We start from the raw sequence: 25,864 nt of genomic DNA, 5'->3' as shown, positions 1-25,864 counted from the left end.
GGCAACAAATGTAAACATGAACGAGATCGGCTTGGATTTTACTTCGTCTGAGTTTACTTCACACTTTAAAACTGAAGAAATCGGTCAAAATAGTCAGAAATTAAATAGACTAAACATCTCCGACCCTTACTGTGCCTCTGGGATACTTTTTAAAAACGCCAGAAGCTGTCTGAGCGGACTTCTTACCGGACCTGGCCGGGGAACGCCTTGGGATTTCCCCGGAGGAGCTGGCCCAAGTGGCTGGGGAGAGGGAAGTCTGGGCCTCTCGACGCTACTGCCCCCGCGACCCGACTCCGGATAAGCGGATGAAAATGGATGGATGGACAAATAACATAGATTTACATGTAAGTAGTTTAAATAGAGTGCTGTGCTGTTTGAATGTATAAACTGAACGCCAAGAGAAATCACTAGTCTGATTTTTTTCCGTGAATAAAATAAATATGTCAGGCAGGAGCGTCTCAGGATCTGTCTGAGATCTGTCTCGGTGAGACAGATAATAGCAATCCAAAGTGCTTTTTATGTGTGATCTGACAATTGATCAACCATTGCTTAAAAATTAAATACCGCTTAGCCGGTTAATTGCTGTGATCATAAAACACGTAAACGGCAGCACGCAGAACTCACGAGGCAACGTTTTACGTGATGTTTACTTGTTGCTATGAGTAATAAGACAGAAAAAGCCACGCCAAAATAAGTTTAGGAAGCCCACTAAGAATCGTAATAAGAGCATTTAAAATAAATATCATGCACAGTTGAGGAAACGTTGGTTTAAGTACCTGATATGAAGCGGTCGCTGCATAAGCGAAAACCTTTACTCTCGGGATCCCACAGTTTCATTTTAGCCTGGTCACTAACGCGTTTTGTTACAATGATCCAACGTTTGCGGTGTTCCGGATCTTGGGGAATCCTGTAGATGGCTCATTCCTTATGTCGTCCGTGTCTGTTCTGCATCCTGTGGCACAACAGGAATCTACCCTTTTGATTGAGTTTTCTGACAACAACAAATAGTCCAGCTGCCAGCTTCTGCCTGCCAATATGGCGCCGCTTCGATTTGAACTGTTGCATGCCGGGAGAAGTGACGTCAACTAGAGCTCCGGGAGTTGACGTCACTTACGGCACCTACTGTGCCGTCTGGTGCGGCTTATATTGAGCGCACCTCAATATAAGCTGCACCCACTAGATGAGTCCTGGTTAGACGTAGAACAGACACTTTGCAATACGATAGAGCTTTCAGACTTACCATTTATTAGCTCAAGCATAAGAAAACATGAAGGCTTCAAAAGTATTAGTATCAGCACCTCTCTGACAGCATGGTGGGAGTATCTTAAAACGACAGTCTTCACTAGTACCATGCAGACGCACACCTATCTGGAATAATCCTGATATTTTGCAAAATAATAAAATGATGAACCTCTCGGACTGGAAAAATAAAGGAATCCTATACCTGGAACACATATATGAAGGATTGGACTTCATCCCATTTCATAGAATAGTCTCCCAATTTGGAATAGATAAGAATAGCTTTTTAGAATATCACCAAATTAAATCTGTAGTCGAACAAAAATTTAATCTCAATAAAATAGAATTACAAACACCACCAAGGGTATTAGACTTATATAATCTCAAACCCCCCAAACTGTTGTCTAAAGTATAGAAGACACTGTCCAAAATAGACGATAGAATAGTAATCCCTATTGAAAAATGGGAGGTGGATCTATCAGTCAGCTTTGACCAGAACTTCTGGTCCCAAACTTGTTTAAAAACTTTTAAAATGATCAGACACTCCAATCTACAATTAATTCAGTACAAAATTCTACACAGAGTACACTATACAGGTCATCGGATGTTCAAGATGGGGTTTGTGTCGTCTGACACCTGTACACACTGCACAAACAACATTCCTGACAATTACATTCATGCACTGTGGTCCTGTCCACTTGTCCAGGAATTTTGGGGTAGAGTATGTGAAGACCTGTCAGTCTCTGAAATGTCATATCCCAACCGCCCCCTCTCTTTGTTTACTGGGAAACCTGGATGATGTCCCGATTGAAACATCTGTGGTTCACATGGTTCTGACTGCCATATGCATCGCTAAGAAAACTATCCTCTTGAATTGGAAAAATAGAGAAACTCTCTGCATTAACCAGTATAGAAATCTTTTGTTAGATCATATTACACTTGATGTAGCCTCTGCTTCCACTTCAAATCAATCTCTCTGGGCTCCTTTGATCGGTTCCATCACATAGCGATGATGGGCCGGCCCCGTGTGGGAATCTGGGCGGGGCCTTGGGGGTCGCGTCCTGACATGTATGCTGCCGGGAAGAAGGCAGAAACATGCAGCAGTGCCTGGCCTGGGTTCAGGGACCTCGGGTAGACCTTGGCTCCTCTGCTCTCCCATCACAGGGGAGGGGGAGGACCCAGCCTTACCTGGATGTCCTATGTCTTATATATTCTGGAAGTTGTGCAAATGCAGGGATGGGCATAGATATTCTGCTGGGGTGGGGCTGGGTTGGTGCCCTCAGACTCCGTGAGGCTCTGTAATGCTGCTGCTTTGGGCCCTGGCAGGATGGGCTGGGGTCTCCATGCCCTGGGCGGCAGTTTGACAACAGAGGTGTCTGTTGGGGCCAGTGGGAGAGCTGGCTCCCTGGAGGGCTAAGCCCAACCAGCCATTCCTCCCCATCCCCGCATATTTCTCTCCTCCTGCTCCCTCACATCTTCACACAAACATGCATATAGGACCTTGGGGGATGGACAAGTCAGGGAGTGCGGGTATGGACCCCATTTCCACATTCCTGTGGCAACCTGCCCCCCAATTTTATTTGCTCTTTATAGAGCTCCGGACCCCACGTGACTCTCAGTTAGTAGATGCCATTTTGGCAGGAAAAAAAGGTAAACAAACACGGATGTAACCATGAACGTGAACGGGATCCGCTTGGATTTTACTTCGTCTGAGTTTACTTCACACTTTAAAACCGAATAAATCGTTTTATATAGTCAGAAATTAAATAGACTAAACATCTCCGACCCATACCGTGCCCCTGGGATACTTTTTAAAAACGCCAGAAGCTGTTGGAGCGGACTACACCGGACCTGGCCGGGGAACCCCTTGGGATTCCCCCGGAGGAGCTGGCTCAGGCGGCTGGGGAGAGGGAAGTCTGAGCCTCTCGACGCTGCTGCCCCCGTAACCCGACTCCGGATAAGCGGATGAAAATGGATGGATGGATGGACAAATAACATAGATTTACATGTAAGTAGTTTAAATAGAGTGCTGTGCTGTTTGAATGTATAAACTGAACGCCAAGAGAAATCACTAGTCTGATTGTTTTCCGTGAATAAAATAAATATGTCAGGCAGGAGCGTCTCAGGATCTGTCTGAGATCCGTCTCGGCGAGACAGATAATAGCAATCCAAAGTGCTTTTTATGTGTGATCCGACAATTGATCAACCATTGCTTAAAAATTAAATACCGCTTAGCCGGTTAATTGCTGTGATCATAAAACACGGAAACGGCAGCACGCAGAACTCACGAGGCAACGTTTTACGTGATGTTTACTTGTTGCTGTGAGTAATAAGACAGAAAAAGCCACGCCAAAATAAGTTTAGGAAGCCCACTAAGAATCCTAATAAGAGCATTTAAAATAAATACCATACACAGTTGAGGAAACGTTGGTTTAAGTACCTGATATGAAGCGGTCGCTGCATAAGCAAAAACCTTTGCTCTCGGGATCCCACAGCTTCATTTTAGCCCGGTCACTAGTGCGTTTTGTTACAATGATCCAACGTTTGCGGTGTTCCGGATCTTGGGGAATCCTGTAGATGGCTCATTCCTTATGTCGTCCGCGTCTGTTCTGCATCCTGGGGCACAACAGGAATCTACCATATTTCCCGTTTGAGTTTTCTGACAATAACAAATAGTCCAGCTGCGGGCTTCTGCCTGCCTAATGGCGCCGTTTCGATTTGAACTGTTGCATGCCGGGAAACGTGACGTCAACTCCCGGAGCTCTATACACTTCCACCGACGACATTCCACGCAAACACACACTTAGGGCCTTGGGAGTGAGCACATTCAACGGCACTTGGCAGGGGGATTTCTCAGCCTTCTCCCGAGTGCCGGTGCCCACTTCCAATTTTAAACTGCACTTAGACACAGAGGGCTGTGGGTGCAAGTGGGGTGGTGCGGTGGCACCAGCTGGCATAGGCCGGACAATGCCCGCACTGCCCGCTCACCACAGCCATGGAATACACCTAATTAACACACAACACTATATTGGAGCAGGCGGAGGGAGACTAGGGGTCTTAGCCACCTCTGTTGTTGCTTGGCTTCCTGGGGCTGGAGGCTAGGAGGGAGATCTGGCCGTCTGGTTGGGGTCTGGGGTGGTGGGTTGCTGGGCTCGGCGTTGGGCGGGGGTGCCTGCTCATCAGCACCCCAGCAGAAAGGGTCAAACTCTGGTAACCGGTGATGGTTGTACCCCATGTGCAGCAGTACCGGGACCAGGGTGAATAGGGTGTGTATGGGGAGCATGAGTGGGTGTCCGGCATGCATTTTTGTAAGTCTTTGGTTGTATGTGCATGTGTGAGCATGAGGGAGGGAGTGTGTGACTGTGTTTGTGTATGACTGTATGGCTGTGTCTCAATTCAGGGTCTGCATCCTTCGAAGGACCCAGCCCACTCGGCCGACGTGGGCTGCGTCCTCCGTCGGCCGGGTAGACCGGATGTTAACGGCTGTGAATTTGGACAGGCCTAGCCTTCATGAACTCCCTCTGTGAACGTTCTGTCGCCTAGCAACCGTGGAACTGCTGGGCAGAAGTGAGAAGGAACTTTAAACGATGGAGCTCGACGTTTTATTTAGCTTTTTAACCCCCAGAGACCCACATTTAGAAAACAACTGCAAAATCTTTTTTAACCTTTCACATGTTGTTCTAGGAGGCCAGATAAACGGGCCTATTTACACATTTTAACAGCCAATAGTGTTGCAGAACTGAACAATAGGACCTATTAGCAATGTAAATGTGGTTTTAAAAAGAAAAAAAATGGGGAAGGTTTATTTTTGTAGACTTAAATCTGATGTTGTAATATTACAACCGTGGGTCTCTGGGGGTTAATAATTTCCTTGACTGTTGGAGAGCTAATTCAGAGAAAATACTTTAGACAAGCTGAGCATGAGCAAAGATGTGATAATAGTTTTTAATACTTTCTAAGGGTCTTACTTTGACCAAAACCGATTTATCACCTTTTAAGACTTTTCAAGACCCAGCGGATACCCTCTAGTAAACAATTCTCATTTGTAAACAAAAATAAAATTCAAGAGTTTAATGCAGAACTGATTTTATTTAGATATTTCTTTTACATGTACATGTTTAATCTTCCTTAACCATTTTTTCTAGCAAAGTAAAAAGCTGTCAAAGTTCTTCCTTCTCTCCTGTGCTCTCTGCTGCTCTGCCTCCCTCTGCAGCCTCAAGTCCTCCCTGATCAGCTCCAGAAGCTGGTCATCGCTGTCACCTTCCCCTGGATGCCCATTTTCTCCAGAATAGTCCTAACAAACATGTAAGAAAAACAACAGGAAGAGAGAATATAGAGAAAAGAGGACAGCGGGTTATTCCTTTCATGTTTCCTCAGAAAAAAATAAACTCAAACGAGTTTTTAAAATATGAGGTGTTATTGTACCTCCATGCCACAGCCGCCGAATACTTTGCTCCGGTGATCATGTGGTCCATCTCCGCCCTAAGCTTAATAAATTCCCTGGTTTTCTCTTGTACCTAAAATACAAACTTCTATTAAAATCAGGGGGAAACGTAGCGGGAGAAGTACGACACCGAGCGCGGCCGAACATACGAGCCGAGACCGCAATACAAGCACTTTTACTGTAACATTTCTAACTAAAATAACGTTCATGTGTCACAAAAAGTCCTTAACCTAACAGTTTTCAAGTTTATACTGACATTTATATGTGCAATCCTCTCCGACAGCTCCCGCTTCACTGTCCGCCATCTTTTTTAAGTTTTTCTGCCGGCCGGCCCGCAAAGCATCTTGGGAAATGCTACCTATTGAAGGATACACCGGACCCATCCTTCATTCAGGCGAAAAGAAGGCCGCATTCGTCGACCGCATTTGAAGGAGTCTTCGAATTGGGACAGGACTAGTCGCGGCGCTGTGACGTAACCGGCCGACGAATCCGGCCGACGTAGGATGCAGACCCTGAATTGAGACACAGCCTATATGTCAGGTGGGGCCTTTGACTCCACCCCTCTCCTGGGACTTCTTTTGCTGATATAGATCTTCGTCTCCCCTCCCCCTGCCACACCTGGTGTGGGGTGTGGTGCCTGGGTCTGCCTGAGTGTTCGTGGCTCCTGGGTCAGGGGGTTTAAGATTTTTGGCGTCTGCCTGATCAATCTCGGTGGCGGCCTGGTGGGGGGTGGTCGCCCCTGGATCCCGGGTCGCTGGGTCCCGGGCTTGGGCGGCTAGGGGGTGGGAGGCTGCGGGCGGGCCTGAGGGCTTGCCGCTGATGTCTCCCGGGACTCTGCCGGCTGCTGGTTGTGGCCCCCCGGGGCGATCCTCTGTGCTTCTCGAGGGGGCGGGGGCCTTTCTGGTTGCAGTCTCCTTGGGGTTCCTGTGTTCTGGGGCAGCGCCTGGATCTCTGAGACTTGGAGCTCCCTCCGTCTCCTGTGCATCTTTGGGGTGCAGATCTCTGGTCCCTCGCACTCTCAGTTGGACACTCCTGTAGATAAACTTACATAAACAAGCGCGTGTACACACACAGGTGCTCACATGGTGCTCTCAAAAGTATGGGCTTGGGCACGTTCAACACATGTCTTAAGACTATGGTGGGCACTAAATGCACTGTGATTTATTATCGTGTGATTGTTCAGTTAAACAATGTTGATTATATATTTCTTCATCAAGTAGACGCTGTGATAACTTGATCTTGTTGTATTGTTGTTGTGTCCCTTTTTTTTTGTTTTGTTTTTTCTGCATTTTTTTCTTGTCTCTTTCTGCAGGTCTAGAAGCAGTCTCCGGGGCATGTTTGGCGCTGTGCACAGGAATTATTTTATTATTACAATAGGGCCAACGTTTATGCATACTTAGTGTACTAGTATTTTTTCCTCAATCATGCATAATTTATTCATATATTGGTATTATTTGGCTTCCTCACTCAACTCACTTTGCTATGCATGCACCTATCACAACCTGGAAAATATGCAGTCCAAATTGATTTGGTCTAAATATATTATATTACAATTATTACCTCTGTTGAAGTCATGCCGGCAAACCTGTAAATTACACCGGTACGGGTATGACTCAGCTGTCGTTTTTGTTCAGGAGTGTCCACATACAGCATGCTCGCCGTGTGCACGAGCCTACTATTGGAGCTGCAGTTACACTTTTGGCCTGAGGGGGCAATCGTGAGCATAAAATTTCAAAACTCCGTAAAGTCCCTTTAAAGGGCAGAATGATTGATTATCCTAAAGTGATTGCAAATGCTTGTGAATCCTAGAATTTCTCCTGAGGAAATTAATCAATTCTTTAGCTCTTTAAGATGCATCGAAATAAGATAAGAGCTGTGGTAGCCTCATGGATGGGGCCATCTGCTAGTACACTGTTAACCACTTGTGGGTCAAGCCTGTCTCAGAGTCCTTCTCCACCCACAAATCAATTTTTGAAAACTGCAACACTAGTAGGCATTACCTGGCGGACCGAGAGGGCGGAGCCATGGCAGTGACGAAGACGGATAGGTAACGAGACGAAGCTAGCAACCTTCACTCTAAGCAGTCATTAGAAATGGAGGACATTTCTCCCCCTCCTTACCCAGACACTCGAGAAGAACGGGACCAAGTCTATTTGGGAAATGCATAGCATTGTTCTTGTTAGCTATTGGCTAAAACCGACTCAAAATAAACGTGTTTCACAATTTTGAGCTGAAGATTGCGCTAGACTGACGTTTTTAGACAGAATTTAGAGTTTTCAAAGAAAATGCATCAAAATGCAAAAATAATGACTACATATGTCTACAACACTATTAGACACTAATTTATACTAGTTATCAGCTAAAATAAGTTGATTTTGATGTGACTTGCTCTTTAAACATTCTCCCTCTCCTGATAATAACATTTTACTCTCTTTGACATTGAATGTGCTACTACTAGTTTACCTGTTTGATTATAGATTCACTAGGATAAATACAATGAAGTTTATCTCTCACCAAATAGAATATTTACTAAGAAATCACAATGTAACCATAGGAACATTACTTAGTATCTACAGTGGGGCAAAAAAGTATTTAGTCAGCCACCGATTGTGCAAGTTCTAAAATGATGACAGAAGTCAGTACTTTTCATCATAGGTACTCTTCAACTGTGAGAGACAGAATGTGGGGAAAAAAAATCCATGAATTCACATGGCAGGATTTTTAAAGAATTTATTTGTAAATCAGGGTGGAAAATAAGTATTTTGTCAATAACAAAAATTCAACTCAATACTTTGTAACATAACCTTTGTTGGCAATAACAGAGGTCAAACGATTACTATAGGTCTTTACCAGGTTTGCACACACAGTAGCTGGTATTTTGGCCCATTCCTCCATGCAGATCTTCTCGAGAGCAGTGATGTTTTGGGGCTGTCGCCGAGCAACACGGACTTTCAACTCCCTCCACAGATTTTCTTTGGGGTTGAGGTCTGGAGACTGGCTAGGCCACTCCAGGACTTTCAAATGCTTCTTACGGAGCCACTCCTTTGTTGCCCGGGCGGTGTGTTTGGGATCATTGTCGTGTTGGAAGACCCAGCCACGTTTCATCTTCAAAGCTCTCACTGATGGAAGGAGGTTTTGGCTCAGAATCCCACGATGCATGGCCCCATTCATTCTGTCCTTAACACGGATCAGTCGTCCTGTCCCCTTAGCAGAAAAAGAGCCCCAAAGCATGATGTTCCCACCCCCATGCTTCACAGTAGGTATGGTGTTCTTGGGATGCAACTCGGTATTCTTCTTCCTCTAAACACGACAAGTTGAGTTTATTCCAATAAGTTCTACTTTGGTTTCTTCTGACCACATGACATTCTCCCAATCCTCTGCTGTATCATCCATGTGCTCTCTGGCAAACTTCAGACGGGCCTGGGCATGCACTGGCTTCAGCAGCGGAACACGTCTGGCACTGCAGGATTTGATTCCCTGCCGTTGTAGTGTGTTACTGATGGTGACCTTTGTTACTGTGGTCCCAGCTCTCTGCAGGTCATTCACCAGGTACCCCCGTGTGGTTCTGGGGTTCTTGCTCACCGTTCTCATGATCATTTTGACCCCACGGTATGAGATCTTGCGCGGAGCCCCAGATCGAGGGAGATTATCAGTGGTCTTGTATGTCTTCCATCTTCTGATAATTGCTCCCACAGTTGATTTTTTCACACAGAGCTGCTTGCCTATTGTAGATTCACTCTTCCCAGTCTGGTGCAGGTCTACAATTCTTTTCCTGGTGTCCTTCGAAAGCTCTTTGGTCTTGGCCATAGTGGAGTTTGGAGTCTGCCTGTTTGAGGCTGTGGACATGTGTCTTTTATACAGATAATGAGTTCAAACAGGTGCCATTAATACAGGTAACGAGTGGAGGACAGAAAAGCTTCTTAAAGAAGACGTTACAGGTCTGTGAGAGCAAGAGATTTTCCTTGTTTGAAGTGACCAAATACTTATTTTCCACCCTGATTTACAAATAAATTCTTTAAAAATCCTGCCATGTGAATTCATGGATTTTTTTGCACATTCTGTCTCTCACAGTTGAAGTGTACCTATGATGTAAATTACTGACCTCTGTCATCATTTTAAGTGGGAGGACTTGCACAATCGGTGGCTGACTAAATACTTTTTTGCCCCACTGTATGTTGTGTGTGTGTGTGTGCGCGTGCCAGGGCTGTAGCGAAGCCTCGATGACGTCGACGGCTCGATTCTAAAAATTTGTCGACGTCAGATCCGGTAGTCGACGCACCACGCCCACTTGCTGCATCCCCAGGAGTTTGTAAATAGAGGAGGAATATGCCTGTTTTTCCTCTAGTTCTCCCTCTTCTCCGCCTTCACTAACATCTCCACCAAATACAGAAGACCCGGAAAAATGTCCGTCCGCTGCTATATTCCTTTCCTGTTTTGCCAGCCTTCGTCTCCCGGCAACGGACAACAACTTCCGGGGTCAGATGCACTGCTCCGTCTCTACCGCAGATGTAGAAAATCACCGGGAGCGTTTCTCCCTTCATGAAGGAGCTTCTTTCAGACATTAGGAGAGCTGTTTTGGTGGTAGCAGTCTCTCCTCCATGCTGGTCTGTTTGCTGCTGGGTGTTTTTGGTTTATTTATACTTGGTAACTTGAACTTAACGTTGGTAAAGCTACTGTTAGCATTTTTGCTAACAGCTTCTTGCGTTTGGATAAGCTGTTATGTTTTGGTTTAGAGTTCATCTTTTTTGTGGTGCAGATCTCCCTTTTATCACATTTAGAGTGTTGTGGGTTTTCGGTTTAGTTTAAAATATCACCTTGAGTTTGGTTTAACCGCCCAGTTTAGAGTTTGGACCTTTGGAGATCCTTATTTTGGTCCAGAACCCAGTAATCTTTGCCCAGTGGGACATCCCTACTTATTTGTACTTTTGTTTTAATTCCCCACAGGCAGAATTAGTTTTATTATTCCCAACCTGTGGATGGAAAGGTTTATGTTTTTTTGTAGTTGTAAATAAACCTGATCATCATTTTAACTTTTAAATCCCGTTATTGTCCCTTCTTTTTTGCACACGAGCTAAACTCCCCAGGAAGAGTCGTAACACCACTCGCCTCACGCACATAAGTGACCAAAACAAAGCAGCATGGAGACACTCCGTCTCCAACCACCTCTCAGGCAGCAGCCTGCACTCCCAAGTTCTACCTTTCACCAGAACATAACCAACTGCAACACAGTAAAAGCAGTGTTATACAAAATGGAAGGCCTGTAGTGTTTATTCTCTTACAGTAACAATTTATCAATTTTTGGGAGGAATTTATTAGAGATGTTGGTTATTTTTCTATTGCAGTTAATAAAAATCATTAGATTAATTGTCTAAATAGTCATTAGAATAGTCGATTATTCGATAAAATAATCGTCAGAATAATCGTTTTAAAAATAATCGTTTATCCCCAGCCCTAGTGCGTGTGTGCGAAATCTGTCTTCTCCATCCCCAGTGAGTCGTGGAGGATGGCTGCTTATACTGAGCCAGAATCCGCTGGAGGTTTCTTCCTGTTAAAAGGGAGTTTTCCTCTCCTCTGTCGCTGCATGCTTGCTTGCTGTCACTGACTCGATGCAACCTGCTGGGTTCCTTATATAGGAAACTTTTTGCTGATTGGCTTAATGAACTGACCTGTATTGGAATGTTTACTGTGTGAAGCACCAAGTCCTGATTTTGAGCTACATATCCATCTATTTTCTTTGCCCACTTATCCTCTCGGGATCACGGGGGGAATGTGAACCCTGGACCTCGTTGCTACAAGGCAACAGCACTAACTACTGTGCTACTGTGTGCTTTATAAAAAAATATATTATTAATTTATTTATTATTTTATTTTTTATGGCACTATATAAAAAACTGAATTGAACTGGATAAGATAAGACTTTACTGATCCCACAGTGGAAATTTTAGATATAGGGTTGTGAAACAATGTGGAAGGAATACATAAAAGTATCAGCTGTATCAGTACTGCAAAGTACTATTTAAAGTCCAAGCGGTAGTTATCTGTAAATAGACATGTAAGGACGCATGTACAATTTGAAAACCCACCTGTTCAGGCTTTTGTGTGACTGACATCACCACCCTCTCCTTATTCTGTTCTTATTCCACCTTTCCCAGGATCCATTGATTTCCCTCTTTCCTATTCATTTTCTCTCTCCCTTTCGTGACATTTTTGTTCTTTTCTCCTTTTAAACATATTTTAATCATTTTTTAAATCTTTTTATACTTTAATTTTGTTTTTGTTCTTGTGAAGCGCCTCGTGATTTTTATCTTGAGAGGTGCTATATAAAAGACCATCTTCTTCTTTTATACATATCCGGTGTTTAATGCATGAAGTACTGACCGTAGAGAGTGGCTGGGTGACTCTTGGCATCATAATGTGTTATAAATCCTATCTGCTGTTGAAGTGAATGACCTGTGGAAGCGCGTGGGCCGTTTCACCGTGTTCACTGACAGTCAGAGCGGAAGGAGGGGGTGAGGAATTTGAGATATTGCTGAGGGTGATGTAGGTTGTGAAGACTTGGGTGAATTGTGGGTAAAGGGTATGAAAGGGGCATGATCAACTTCCACACTTGAGAATGAGGACACCCTAGGCACTTGCACCCCTGGTCGGGATTGCACATTTAAAGGGTGCAAATTGCGAGTATTGGGATTGGTCCACAGACTTGAATTCCAAGTTCCAAGGACAACTGGAACACAGCACTATATTCGTAGACGCCCCGTGGACTGGCGCTTCTTATTGAAGCTGCTGTAGTGGCCATTTTAAATGGGTCTCCATTTGCCGCCAGTGCATTAATTTCTACTGAAAACAGGGCTTACCCAACTAAAAAACACACTTTGTCAAGCTTTTTCCACAAAATCAGACACATGGTATGGCATGATAATTAAAATATACAAATAATTAGACAAAATAAATTAAAATATAAAATCCTTGAAAAAAACAAACTTCCAGACAAAAACGGAGTCCGTGTCGCGGACATTTTTCAAAGATCGTCTCTGCTTCGGCTGCCCGGTGGCACCGGAAACTTTACAAAAGTTAGGGTAAGCTATATTTTTAACATTTACGTAACATCTGTGCAGCGCTGAAAGCACCAGACAGAATAATTCTGTGCCCTAACAGTAGTTTATGAAAGTAGTCAGACAAACGAGAGGCACCTGGCCGCCGCTGGAAGAACGCTCCGTGTTCTCACTACTCTAAACAATCACAAACAGCGTGTCTTAAAGTTGAAAACAGAAGTTTAAGTTAAAACAGAAACACTCTGAAACTTTTCTGATGATTTTCTAAACAATTCTGTCGGGGAATTCTATCTTTCTGAGACGAGTCTCTGTCTAAACATCATCACATGCATTACTATCATTAAGCAGCAGGTGTGTTGAAGCTGTCATCAGCTAAGGGGAGGATGCTTGAGTGCATCAGGGGTAGCGAGGAACGAGGAAGTTGTGATCAGGCTGGAGATCACACCAGATTCACTGCTGCAGGCGTGAATCTGCGGGTCTGCAGCATCCCCTTCTTAACGTGACATCAGGACTTCCCATGTAAGGAAGGTCCGCTCACCTGTTCGTCAGATCATTATTTCCTCGCCATGATCTTTTATCATCCCATCAACCTCCAGTCATCCAACTGGAACCAGTTAGTGTTCCTGATCATTCTCAGAACATATCATGCCTGCTCTGGTGTTAAAAGTTAGTACATTTAAGTAAGTCCTAGATCATATTTGTGCCTGTTCTACTGTCATTTTGAAGGATTATTATTTATGTGATTTTACTACATTATGAGTAGAAATGCTAATAAAACTCCCAATTATACAAACAAGTGAAACTGGAAAAATTAGAATCTGGTGCAAAGTAAAATTTATTTCAGTAATTCAACAAGACTATTTAAAGGCTCAGGAACCATTTGCAGGTGTTTTCTATTTGTAATTATAAATTTTAGTTGATTTGGGTCTTGTTTCATATCACACAGTGACATTTGATTAATTAAAATGCATTTTTTTATTAAAAGCTTTAGTTTTACAGTAATAACTGTCTAATGTTTAATTCTCTGTCTCATAATTTTAATTAAGTTTTGCTTTGAGAGCACATTTTCCTGAACGATTAAAATGCGATTAATTTAGTTTAATTAATTACAAAGCCTCTAATTAATTAGATTAAAATTTTAATCAAGTCCCAGCCCTAATTTTTATATATACCGTTATTTTGTCTTGTAGGGCTGCAACAACGAATCGATAAATTCGATGAAAATCGATTACTAAAAGCGTTGGCAACGAATTGCGTCATCGATTCGTTGTGTCGCACAACTCTTCCAAAAGCGCCCCCCCTCCCCCCTCCTGCCCGCTGTTGCGCGCAGACCAGAGCAAGTCAGATCAGCGCGAGGGAGAGCCGGCAGATCAGCGCGAGGGAGAGCCGGCAGATCAGCGCGAGGGAGAGCCGCAGATCAGCGCGAGGGAGAGCCGGCAGATCAGCGTGAGGGAGAGCCGGTACCGGCAGATCAGCGCGAGGGAGAGCCGCAGATCAGCGCGAGGGAGAGCCGGCAGATCAGCGCGAGGGAGAGCCGGCAGACTTGCGCTGCTGCGAACCGGTTCCGCATTGTCGCGCAGCGATCCAGGCAGCTGCTTCCAGCACACGGTCCATTCTCAAAGTGGCGCAACCAAAAAACTATAATTAGCACACGATCGTTCATGTCCGCACATATTCTCTATTTTCTGTCTTATTTGTGCCTGAAGCTCGCTACTGTGGAGCTCATCACCTGTGCTGTGGTGATGTCACCTCACGCAGCATCGAAAACGCGCTCTGCGCTTTTCGGTCAGGAGATCCCTTAGATCTGCTCAAAAGTAACTGATGAGGTGAAAAGGTAAGAATCCAGGCAACAGATTTTCTGGAGAATTAAGAGGAGATGCAGAAAGATGAGAGACAGACAGGACAGGAAAATAGTTAAATAAAAACAAGAAAACAAAACAAAGTGTTGAAAAGTAAAATGTAGGTAGATTTATCTCCACGACACGTTTTTACCAGTAAAAAACAATAAGTTATACACATGTCATATTTATACATCTGATACAATTCAGATCACCTTCAAAACTCAGTCACATACCCAGGGCCGTTTCAAGACATTTTGGGGGCCAAGGCAAAATCCCCCCCCCCCCCCCCCCCCCATAACTGGGCTCCCCAGAAGCCTCTGTGTAATTCATGCCCTCTCCAGTAGTGTTAGTTATATGGTGTTTATAAAAGCCCCTCAGACATTACTGACATGTTCTAATATTATCAGATGAAAAACTAAATTATCAGACATGCTGTCTCATCTGCTGCTTTTCTAAACCTGCTAAAAGTAACAAAACCATTTGAAAGCCACTATTTGTGGATTCTCTGAAAGTTTCCATGGAGTGTGTGACAACTTATTTTTTCATTGATCCTATCGTCTAATCTCACAGCTGAAACAAGCATCCTTAATAATCTGTGCACAGGAAGCTTACCGATGCTGTAGTAAAACAAAAGGTATAATAATTTATTATTAATAAAACCTTGTTGCAGCACTAAAGCAGAAAAATTAGATTTTGCATTAAATATGCAAAATATTTACATATGAATTGTTTTAGAGCCCTTTTATTGGCAGAATCTGATATTAATTTAGTTCTTACAAAAAATGGGTCCCAACATGGTTTGTGTGGCGTTGCCATAGTGTGACGTCATAGGCACAGATCCCCTGTCCTCTTGTTTGGAAATGGAAATATGATCACCCTACATTAAACAAACTGTCCACCCGGGCTTTTGCGCTGCACAGAGACGCTTCGCTGCCTACGACTGAATGTCAGTTGAGAGTCAGTCTCATGCAGACTGACCAATGAAGAGAGGGCCTCAAGTTAAGACCCTCTCCTCATTGGTCAGTCCACACGAGGTGGGTCAAAGGTTACTCTGGGCGGGTTACGTGTTGTCAGGCATTCAAGTATTGAGTATATTTACTGCATATCACAGTAAAATATTCTGTATGTGACCACATTATGGTGATCCTTGGGTCGTGATGATGGAGCCCTTGAATATTGTTGCCCAGGGTACAACAAAGTGTTAATCTGGCCCTGGTTCCGCCGTCACATTCCCGCAGAAACTGGTTGATCACACCGGGGCCAGACTACTAGCATGTGGTTTTACAACCACAATGTCCTCAGAAGCAAAAACGCTTTTAAAAGGGAGGGAGGAGTCCTAACTGTTGCTGCAGGCGTGTTGTGTGAGAGTGCAGTTATATACTGGTTAATATATTTTTGGGTTCAGTTGCTTTCATGTGGCCTACTGTGAGTCTATTTGGGATCATTGGAATGATCAGCAGCATTTCTTGATGTGACTTTATGGCAGTTGCCCAGGGCATCATCGCAAGGAGGATGGCATTCATTTACTTTTGTTTTATTTGGTATTTTTTCAGTCAGTTTTGGAAATAGTGATCAATTTTGATTAATTCACAGCCTATGTTTAATTACATTTAAAATAAATGTTAACAGATGAGATCAAACAAAACAGATGAGAATTGCCCTTAAGCTGTTTAACTTGGACCAAGCATTTTAGGTCACAGATAGATGTAGCTTAGGGTCTCTGTCTATACACCTTATAAGACAATTTAGGTGATGGCATGTTGTTTTTCTGCTATTGAACTGTTTTCTAATAATGTTGTGTTAAATAAAGTGAAGGAAGGAGAGAAATAACGTTTCCCTAGCAGTTTTTAAAAATTTCCCCATGTAATCCGATTAATCGATTAATCGTGTCGAGACCCCATCCGATTAATCGATTATCCAAATAATCGTTTGTTGCAGCCCTATTGTCTTGTAATTGTTAATTACATACTCCTTTATTCCATATCATATCAGTGTTATTCATATATTAAAACTGTCAACTGCACACTCATTTGGCAGAATAAGTTTGACATTTATTCATTTGTTCTGTGTCATATTTCAGTAACATTTATAATTAAGCAAGTTGTAATTGAACAAATTAAACAAATGACTGCAACATTTCCCCCTGTTAAGTGCAGTAGACTGAAATTAATGGCTTTATTTGGAAATATAACATATCTAATTTTTAATGGACTTATTTAAAATCTTTCTTCAACATAGACCCCACTAATGAACTGATTAAGTGTTTTTTTTATAAAAAAGAAGAGAGAAAATGCACAAAGGTAGGAAAGGAAAAGAAATTGATAAAATAATAGGTTTTGTTAAATGTTCTTCAGATAATGAATTAATTGACAAAGTTTTTGCAGGATGTGACAAAAAATGTTCAAGGTCAAGCTCCTGGGGCTAAGCCCCCCCTATCTCTCAATCCTAGTGACGTCCATGATCCCACGTGATCTGTTTCAATAGTACGTAGGTTATTGCAATCATAAGCTGTATTAAAACGGCCATAGTTGCACACTCTACATTGACTTTGTAGAGTGAGAAGACCCATCCAATATGGCGGTGACGCTGTTACGCTCTCCAGTGCCCAATGGGGCGTCTACGTACTCATGTCTATGGTCGTACGTGCTCGTAACTGTGGTTAGATTTCACGTCATGCACATTCTGTTTATGTGTAGCCGTTCTCAGCGGGTTAATTAGAAAATGGCCGAGAGTCGCAAGAGAAAAAGTGTCTTTGAAGTCTACGATAAGAAGAGAAAGGCCTCCGAAGTGCGAAATAAGACCAGAGTTTTTTTAGGCGACTCTTTTCAAAGATGGCGTGCGCTGAAAATGAAGGTTGGATTACTCACAGACGCCTCTGTCGCCGAGTTTCTTCTGGACGGGTAAGCTAATGATTCGGCGTACCATTAAATTAATTTCATATTACTGCTAGAACAAGTTATCTGCGACTATAGTCCGTTTGATTCTGATCGGAGAATAAACCTAGTGGTTATTCAGATAAATTAATCCCAAATACCATGTGCTACGGTAGCATAAACAAATCAGAAAATGAATAAGATGCGGAGGTAAACAGACAGCAGTGTAAGAAGAAATTAACGGAATAAAATGCAAAAATAAATAAATAAGAAACTACACATAAATAAATATAAATCTGACATTGTTTAAAAAGACGATAGTCTGGTTCCTTCCCACATTACGCGCTCGCACATTTAGCTATTTGTTCCTGGCGACTTTCCGTACTGCTAGGTTCCCGGATGTGAAAAGTTCCCCGCATAACAATGGCCGAGAAGGAGAAACAGGGTTCTAACACTGTCATTTTAGGACAAACTAGCAGAGCCCCCAAAAGAAAAACGCCATTCCAGCTAGCAGAAAACAAAAGACGTTTGGACGCAGAAAGAAGTCAAACCAGAGTGAATATTGGCGTCGCGTTTCAACGGTGGCGAAAACTGCGGAATTCACAGGGAATGAAAACAGATAGCATGGTTGCTTTGTTTCTGTTGGACAGGTAATTCTTAACACAACATCGTATCGTGATGAGGACATTTCATTATTATTATGATTCATGTTTTGTTTACAAATATTGAAGTTGGTTGTAGCTTTGTTTTATACTTGACATGACAGTATTTACACATTTGTTTGTTAGCACAATACACTAATGCTACGCACAAATGGCTGTAAGTTTAGCGCGCTTCGAATCCTTTAAGGAAGAAAGAAACTCACATCAATATTGCCATGTGGTAAGCAACAGCTAATGCAGTGATGCAGGCGTTGTACCGATCTGTGTGTCAATCTCATGCTCCGTCATTCCCAACTCTAGTGAACAAGACCCCGAGATACTTAAACTCCTCCACTTGGGGCAGGACCTCATCCCTGACCCGACTCAAGACCATGGTCTTGGATTTAGAGGCGCTGATTCTCATCCCAGCCTCTTCACATGCCGCTGCGAATTGCTCCAGTGAGAGCCGGAGATTAGGTTTCGATGAAGCCAACAGGACCACATCATCTGCAAAAAGCAGAGACCTGATCCTCAGGCCACCAAAATGGATCCCTTCAACACCTTGGCTGCACCTAGAATCTGTCCATAAAGGTTATGATCTGAATCAGTGATAAAAGGCAGCCTTGGCAGAGTCCATCTCTCACCATAAACGAGTCTGACTTACTGTGGCAGCCCGTATCAGAGGGCCTGGCACCGTATTTTCCAGAAGAACCCCCCAATGGGCCTCCTGAGGAATGCAGTTGAAGGCCTTCTCCAAATCCACAAACACAAGTAGATTTGTTGGGTGAACTCCCACGCACCCTCCAGGACCCCCTTAGGGTATAGAGCTGGTCCAGTGTTCCACGGCCAGGACGAAAACCACATTGCCCCTCCTGAATCTGAGCTTCAACAATCCATCTGACTCTCCTCTCCAGAACCCCTGAATAAACGTTACCAGGAAGGCTCAGGAGTGTGGTCCCCTGTAGTTGGAACACACCCTGCTGGCCCCCTTTTAAATAGGAGGTCCCCAATGTCCACGCAATATTGCAGAGCCTCGTCAGCCAACACACTGACTGGAGGCGAAAGTGATCCACGTGCAACCCATCCCGCCCCCATTCTTATGGTTGAAGGACAGGACCCATGTAAAAATAAACATTTGTAACTTCTCTGCACACTCGCACAGAGCCTGGGATACTCTGGAAAGTGATGCTTGGTTGTCTTGCAGCTGTGATTCAAGCGAGCTGACCAAAAATGACGTTGAATCATCATGGTCATCATGGTTATGCCTCCAAGAAGGAAAACAGTGAAGAGCTAGCCTGTTTTTCAGCTTTTTCCCCTGGTGATGGTATGTTGTACAACACAGCAACGAGTTACCGTGGTTGAGTAATAACCGATCAAATGAATAATGGATTAAATTGAGACAGAGACTTAACACGCTGGTGTCAGAAGTAACGAGCAACAAGGACTCATGTCTATGGAGTGGAGAGACTGTGGTATGCAACGTGCCGACATCTGATTTGTAGTCGTAGTAATTATGAATAATTACAAACTGATGAATCTCAGTATGTGACAGACATGGTCAAAAACACACATCATTACTTTTAATATAAACTGGAAGTACAATGTGTGTGTGTGTGTGATCCAGGACGACCCATGAGCCGCTGGAAGGGGAGGAGGCTTGACCCTAACCTTACTCTGAACGTGGTAATGAGTGTGGAAGGGCTTCACCTGGGCTTAGAGAACTGTTGACATGTAGACCGATATCAGCTTCTCCTGCTAATGATGTGTTTGTTTGTAGTTACGAACGTGCATCGGCTGTGTCCTTCAGGTCTGCGTCCGATCGGTAAGTGTGTGTGTGTGTGTGTGTGTGTGTGTGTGTGTGTGTGTGTGTGTGTGTGTGTGTGTGTGTGTGTGTGTGTGTGTGTGTGTGTGTGTGTGTGTGTCGCCATTCTTACTAAGTGTCAGCTGAGTAAAACAGTGATGGCAAATCTCAGCAGGTGTGTGTGTGTGCGTGTGTGTGTGTGTGCGCGTGCGTGTGTGTGTGAAGAATGTCCCCAGCTGACACACCACAGGGGGATATCAGCGTCGATGACTTCAACGACCTGCAGCACTCCTTGTGAGTCTAAAACAAAGCATCGGTGTTTGTTATCAGCTGTGAGAAAATCCAGATGAGTTATTCTGTTGTTTCTGCGTTCTTCTCTCCATTTTTAAGGATCGACTGGGATCATGGAAGAAGGCACCCAGGGCTTGGGACGGAGTCCGTGTCGTCTTCAGAAGACGAGGAAGTAGACCCGGAGCACACTGATAGTGAAGAGGAAGATTTTGGACCGCCGATTTGTGTGCGGTACGTTCACCACTCTCTAATGAAAGTTTATTTAAATTATTATTGATTTATTCTCTGTTACTAGGACTGGAGGTGATCTCAGAACCAACTGGAATCTGGATCAGATTCCCACCATTAGCTTGGAGGACACCGTTCATGATGCTTATGACCAAACCGAAGAGCCGCCTAGCGTTGAAACTCCATCTGTCACCCAGTCACTGAACATGGATGTTGAAGATGATCTGATTGGACAATCTGCATCAATAACTTACCTAAGCAGTCTGAAGCAACTTGTTGAGCACCTCCTCCTCCCTGTGAGCCACTGCCCCGCTGAGAACCCGAACACCAAGGAGAAGTGTCGGGCACCGAAGCCATTCAGGATCCAGATCCAGGCACAAGGCACAGCTTCTGCTGTTGAATGGGTGAGAGCATCATTTATTCCATAAGTACTTCTACGCGTGAAGCGTATGTCTCACTGGTGAGCTGCTCTGTCCTGCCTTCTCAGTTCTGTCCCAACGGCCACACGGTGTGGAAGTGGACCTCTCAGCCAACGGCACCAGCGGGCTTTCTGGCCGGGGATTTCATGCTGGCGTGCAACATTCTACTGTCTGGGAACTACTTTTCAAAGATAGCATTACTTTTTAAATTTATGAATATGGGAATGGTTAGTGCTCATAATTTCTTCAAGATTCAAGACGCTTATTGTGTGAATGCCATTAAAGACTTCTGGGAGAAAACCAGGAGGTGCGTTATCCAACAGCTTCAGTCCAAAGGGCCTGTGGTGCTCCTTGGTGAGTCGGAGAGAGACACGGTGATATTTTTACCTTTTCTACTGTAATTTGAACTCCAGACAACATGCTGGTTTAGGTGTGAGCGGTTGTTTACCTCTGTGGCCCGTTGAAGGAGAGGTAACGCCCAGAACGTTACCTCTCCTGTCGACAAAACCTCATTACTATGCTTGGATGTAGGTGATTTGTGTTGTGAACGATACAAACTGAAAAGTGACATTTTTAATTTTTCTTATCTGCTTTCTTAAAAGTTTTAAAACAAATGTCTTAATTCTTTATTTTAACTTTCTAGGAGACGCGACGGCAGGCGGTCCAGGGTTGTCCGCTCGCTACTGCACCTACTCTGCCGTTGAAAATGACTCCAAAAAGATTGTGAGCCTGGTAAATCTGGACAGACAGGAAACCCAGCTGAGCTCGGTGGCTATGGAGAGAATGGGCTTCATAAGGACGCTGGACAGACTGACTCAGGAGCTTCAGGTGTTGGAGATTTGTACGGATGCACGTTCACAGATTTCGGCGCTCTTCAGTAGGTGCATTTGGCGTTGGTGGACGTCTCTCACCGTTTACTCACACAGTTCGCACGGTACAACCGCCTAACCATCTGAATCACTCGTGTGCCCCAACAGACGACGGCAAATACAAAGACTGTGGAGTGACACACTCACTGGACATGTGGCACGGTGCCAAAAGCTTGGGAAGAAAGATACACGCGGTAAATGTCCGCTTAGTTTTTGTTTTAAAACCAGAGATCAAACATAACAGTGATTTTTTTATCATCGCTGTACAGGCGGGGCAGCTAAAGGGGTGCTCACGTTTGCGACATTGGACCAAACACATCTGTAATCACTTTTGGCACTGCTGCAAGACGGCGGACAGCTTCAACAGCTTTCTGGTTAGTTAACCCAAAGACTTCCATGCTGTTTTATTTTTGTCCCTAAATGCTCGTGCTCTTCTATTAGGAGCTGTGGATCGCTGTCCTGCACCACGTGGTTGGAGAAAGCCACCATGGCCCCCTGGTGGAGACCAGTGCAAAGGTCTGGCTTGAGAAGAATTCCCTGGCGTACCAGAAACTGCGTGAAATAGTGCTCGATTCATGCTGGCTGAAGAACATCCATCAGTATTTACCCTTCAGGTATGAGACTGCACCTTGATGTCTGCTTCGTCGCTCGTCTTTGTGTTGATGTTATTTTATTTGGTCTGAAATGAACTTACAGATCAACCGCAGAGCTGGAATCGTTCCATAACCACTTCCTGATGTACGCCGGCCAACGCTTCAGCTTCTCCCCACCCGTGTACTCGGCCAGGACCATGTTGGCCGCACTAGATTACAACCATCATGTTAACCGACCAGCGAAGAGAAAGGCTGATGGTTCGCTACAGTATGTCGTTTTTATTTCATTCTTTACATCCTCTAACAGCTGCTGCGGCGTTAGAGCCAGTCTAGCCGCTGATTTGCAAGTGGTGCTCGCTGCAGAACCACAAAGGCGGAGCTGCACCAGAGTCAGCCCCGCCCATTCCATCAGAGTCAGTCCAACTCCTTCCAGTTGTCAGACTTAATAGCATTCTGGAACCACAGAGGGTGTTATAGCTAAAAAATGCAAGATTGAGGACGGAGTTGAGAGGTTGAACAGTTTTTGTAAAGGTTCCATATAATTAAAAATCTAACTTTTGGAACTTTTAATCATGTTATATTGTCATTTCCTCATAAGAAACACGCCAAAGCCATTTTTAGCCTCATTCATGCATTTTCCTCCCATCTCAGCTTCAATTTGGTCTCCTCCCCCGAAGCGGGTCTGGTCTTGGTTCTCAAATCTGGATATTCTGTCAATTTTCTGACAAATTACTTCTGAAACGACTTCTACTGAGACACCGGCAGAAAAGCCATACATCCCATCTCCAAAGACACACTGGATGGCACAATTACATGTAATGCCATTTGCTTTTCATCAGATTATAAATAAAGCTTTGATTGATTGAGATGTAGTGGTGAAGTGTTTGTCGAGTCAGATTGAAATGCATTTTTGCGCAGGTTTGCCTCCCAGTAGCGGCAGTATTAGGTAGATTTAAACCTCTTTTCTTCATTTCTAGCGACACTTGCCAGTACTATGTTTACAACAATTTACTGGTATACCGTTTAACATATAATGACTAATGTGTTTATTTATTTATTTATTCGTTTATTTAGCCAGTGTGAGTCCATTTGTCAGCAGAGTTTCAACTAAAATGCTGTATAGGAACAACCAAATTCAAAGAACTTTTACAGACATAAATATTTTGCTGAAAATAAACATTACAACTAAAATATAAACAAATTAATTGTTTCAGCTGGCTAAATAGATTGCTGCCGACCCCACCGAGAGTCAAACCAGCATCAGCTGAGGGGAAAGCAAAACTTGAAGTTGAATGATCATGCCACTGGACTACCAGAACCCATTTGACAGAGTTTATGCTGTTGTAGCTTGTTTTTGTCAGAGCGGCTGTGGGCAGATATTCGCTAAATGAAACCTTTTCATTTCAGGATATATTCAGGCTTTGTCTTGTAGCAAGTTATATTTTTCATGTTTAATTGGAGCATAGAACATAGCATTAACGACTGTAAACTAGTAACAGCCGTAATTCATGTGGGTCAGGTCAGTTTGCGATAAAGTTGAAAAACTAAAACAGAAGTCAGTGGGCATGGCTGAGTTTGCGTGAGTGGGCGGGGCTGACTCTGGTGCAGCTCCGCCTTTGTAGTTCTGCAGCGAGCACCCTCTCCTGATTTGTGGTCGCCATTATCAACCCATCCGTCCGACCTGTTGTGTCCGTGTGTACGCATGTTCAGGCGCTCTGCCGGCTGCTGTTGGTGACGGGCCCAGCGGCACAGATCATCTGTCACCCCCCGTTTCTATACCACAAACGTACATTAGAGCAGTTAGCCGCCGTTCTAGCAGACAGGCTCCTCTCCACGTGTGTGTTTTTGTGTTCCTGAACACGTCAAACTCCACAGTTCAGATCGGGCCAGACAGGAAGTCCAACACACGCAGTGTCAAACATCCGCAAACGTTCCCACTTAAAGTCACATGCAGGTTTCCGGGTACCTAACTAGTAAAAATACACGCCTTTTCCCGTGAACCCTCCGTCGCCGAGGTAAACGGAGCGTCTTTTTGGATCCACGCTGCTGTCTGAGTCCTGGCTGGTTATCGGGAGAACTTCTGCAGTCACAAGTGGTGCAGCACTTGTCCCATGATCTGGTGGGAGCGACCGTGGAACGCATCAGATCACGCTTCACCTCGGAAAGGCTCCCGGTTGGAAGGGAATTTGCGGGGAAAATGCTTCTATTATGTTTCACGCTGGTGGTGTGTGTGGCGGACGGGAGGGGCTAGCCCTGCTCCTGTCGGTGTGCAGCAGGGCGCGTGTTTCTACCTCGTACTTCATCACAACAAGTCCTGACATGTGAAAACGAGTTCTTGATTGTTTGTGTGAAGTCCTGGAGTTATTGCTCATATAAACAAGTTTACATCTTCACTCATCTCTTTATTAGGAATAGTCATATCCATAAAATATTATTTCCTTAGGTACCGCAAGTTGTTCAACAGGAAGTCCAACAAGTGGAGCTTGTACACACTAAAGGAGGACAAGGACTATCGCTACATCTCAGACATCCAGGCTGCTATCCTGCAGCGGAGGCTGTCTTCCACCGAGGAGAGGAACAAGACCCGATGACGCTCCGGTTCCCACCACCCAGCAGCTGTTACAGGAACAAGTGGCGAGGCAGACGGGTAACGACGACTAACGTGTTACCGTCGGTGAAAAACGAGGCGTAATCTGTGATGTTCACGGTGTTGTAGTCACTCATGTTCCACATGATCTAGTTTATTATGTTAACTTTGCACGAAGCTCCTCCGGTACTCGGCAGATCCACACACCCTCAAAGCCGGTGGATGCCTAAAGACCCAGTAAAGTTCTTCAGAACACTGGCCTGGACTGTGGGTCGTGTGGGCGAAACAAACCAGCAGATGGTCCAGAGCCGATCATTATGAGTGGGAATTTAACACGTTAATTACGATTCAGTAGAGGAAAGAAAACCTGCCCCCCAAGGTGCTTTACAACAGTCATTCACCTACACACACACACACACGCTGGTGGTGATGAGCTACAGTGTAGCCACAGCTGCCCTGGGGCGTCACCGGCCCTTCCCACCTCCACCAAGGTTTAAGCGTCTTGCCCAAGGGCACAACTGAGCGAGACTTGAACCTGCAACCTTCTGATTATGGGGCAGGCACTTGACTCCTCTCCCACTGTCGCCTCAGATCAGACCTCTCTGCAGAAGTCTTTGTCTTCTCAGTGCTCGTGGTCCTTTTGCGGAGGTGAAGTTGATGATTAAAACACGATATTGTGATTTACGGCTCTGGTTAAGTTCTGGAGGATTTATTCATCCCAACGTTCCAGGAACCACATGTTCAGTAGGAGTCACAAGCACTTATGTGTCATCAGCAGCTGTTTGAGTCATGAATGTGTTCATGCAGGATTCTAGCAGAAGCTTTCACAGAGCGATGTTCTCGTGATGTTCGTTAATTTTGTTGTTGGAAAACAAAAATGTGATCCAAAGGGTTCAGACGAAGGCAGCGGGACTTCTGTGGTTTCTTATAACGCAGCATTCCTCAGCAGCTTCAGTCTAGGTCACACCTTCCTGCATCTAATCAAC

At 44.4% G+C, this 25,864-nt stretch overlaps 1 protein-coding gene across 13 annotated transcripts in view; it reads left to right on the top strand.

Moving 5' to 3' along the window:
- LOC107391653 (uncharacterized) overlaps nucleotides 1-25,864 on the top strand; it is a 33,056-nt gene that overhangs the window by 6,757 nt on the left and 435 nt on the right. For 3 of the 13 annotated variants that reach the window (XM_054742043.2, XM_054742046.2, XM_054742044.2), the window contains 11 exons: nucleotides 19,868-19,912; nucleotides 20,117-20,185; nucleotides 20,282-20,413; nucleotides 20,478-20,814; nucleotides 20,898-21,183; nucleotides 21,473-21,706; nucleotides 21,807-21,892; nucleotides 21,968-22,072; nucleotides 22,140-22,312; nucleotides 22,395-22,559; nucleotides 24,735-24,938. In XM_054742043.2, coding sequence (XP_054598018.2) covers nucleotides 19,868-19,912; nucleotides 20,117-20,185; nucleotides 20,282-20,413; nucleotides 20,478-20,814; nucleotides 20,898-21,183; nucleotides 21,473-21,706; nucleotides 21,807-21,892; nucleotides 21,968-22,072; nucleotides 22,140-22,312; nucleotides 22,395-22,559; nucleotides 24,735-24,882 — 1,780 coding nt within the window. In that variant the 3' untranslated portion in view covers nucleotides 24,883-24,938. Of the gene's footprint in view, nucleotides 1-223; nucleotides 345-17,068; nucleotides 17,477-17,694; nucleotides 18,100-19,294; nucleotides 19,415-19,590; nucleotides 19,774-19,867; nucleotides 19,913-20,066; nucleotides 20,186-20,281; nucleotides 20,414-20,477; nucleotides 20,815-20,897; nucleotides 21,184-21,472; nucleotides 21,707-21,806; nucleotides 21,893-21,967; nucleotides 22,073-22,139; nucleotides 22,313-22,394; nucleotides 22,560-22,942; nucleotides 23,158-24,734; nucleotides 24,939-25,864 lie in introns of those variants that run through there. The other 10 variants (XM_070546919.1, XM_054742054.2, XM_054742053.2 and 7 more) reach the window with 10 other exon arrangements.

Source organism: Nothobranchius furzeri, chromosome 18 (assembly GCF_043380555.1).
Source record: "Nothobranchius furzeri strain GRZ-AD chromosome 18, NfurGRZ-RIMD1, whole genome shotgun sequence".
In the NCBI taxonomy this organism is placed as follows: Eukaryota; Metazoa; Chordata; class Actinopteri; order Cyprinodontiformes; family Nothobranchiidae; genus Nothobranchius; species Nothobranchius furzeri.
This window is presented reverse-complemented; position numbering and strand designations above follow the sequence as displayed.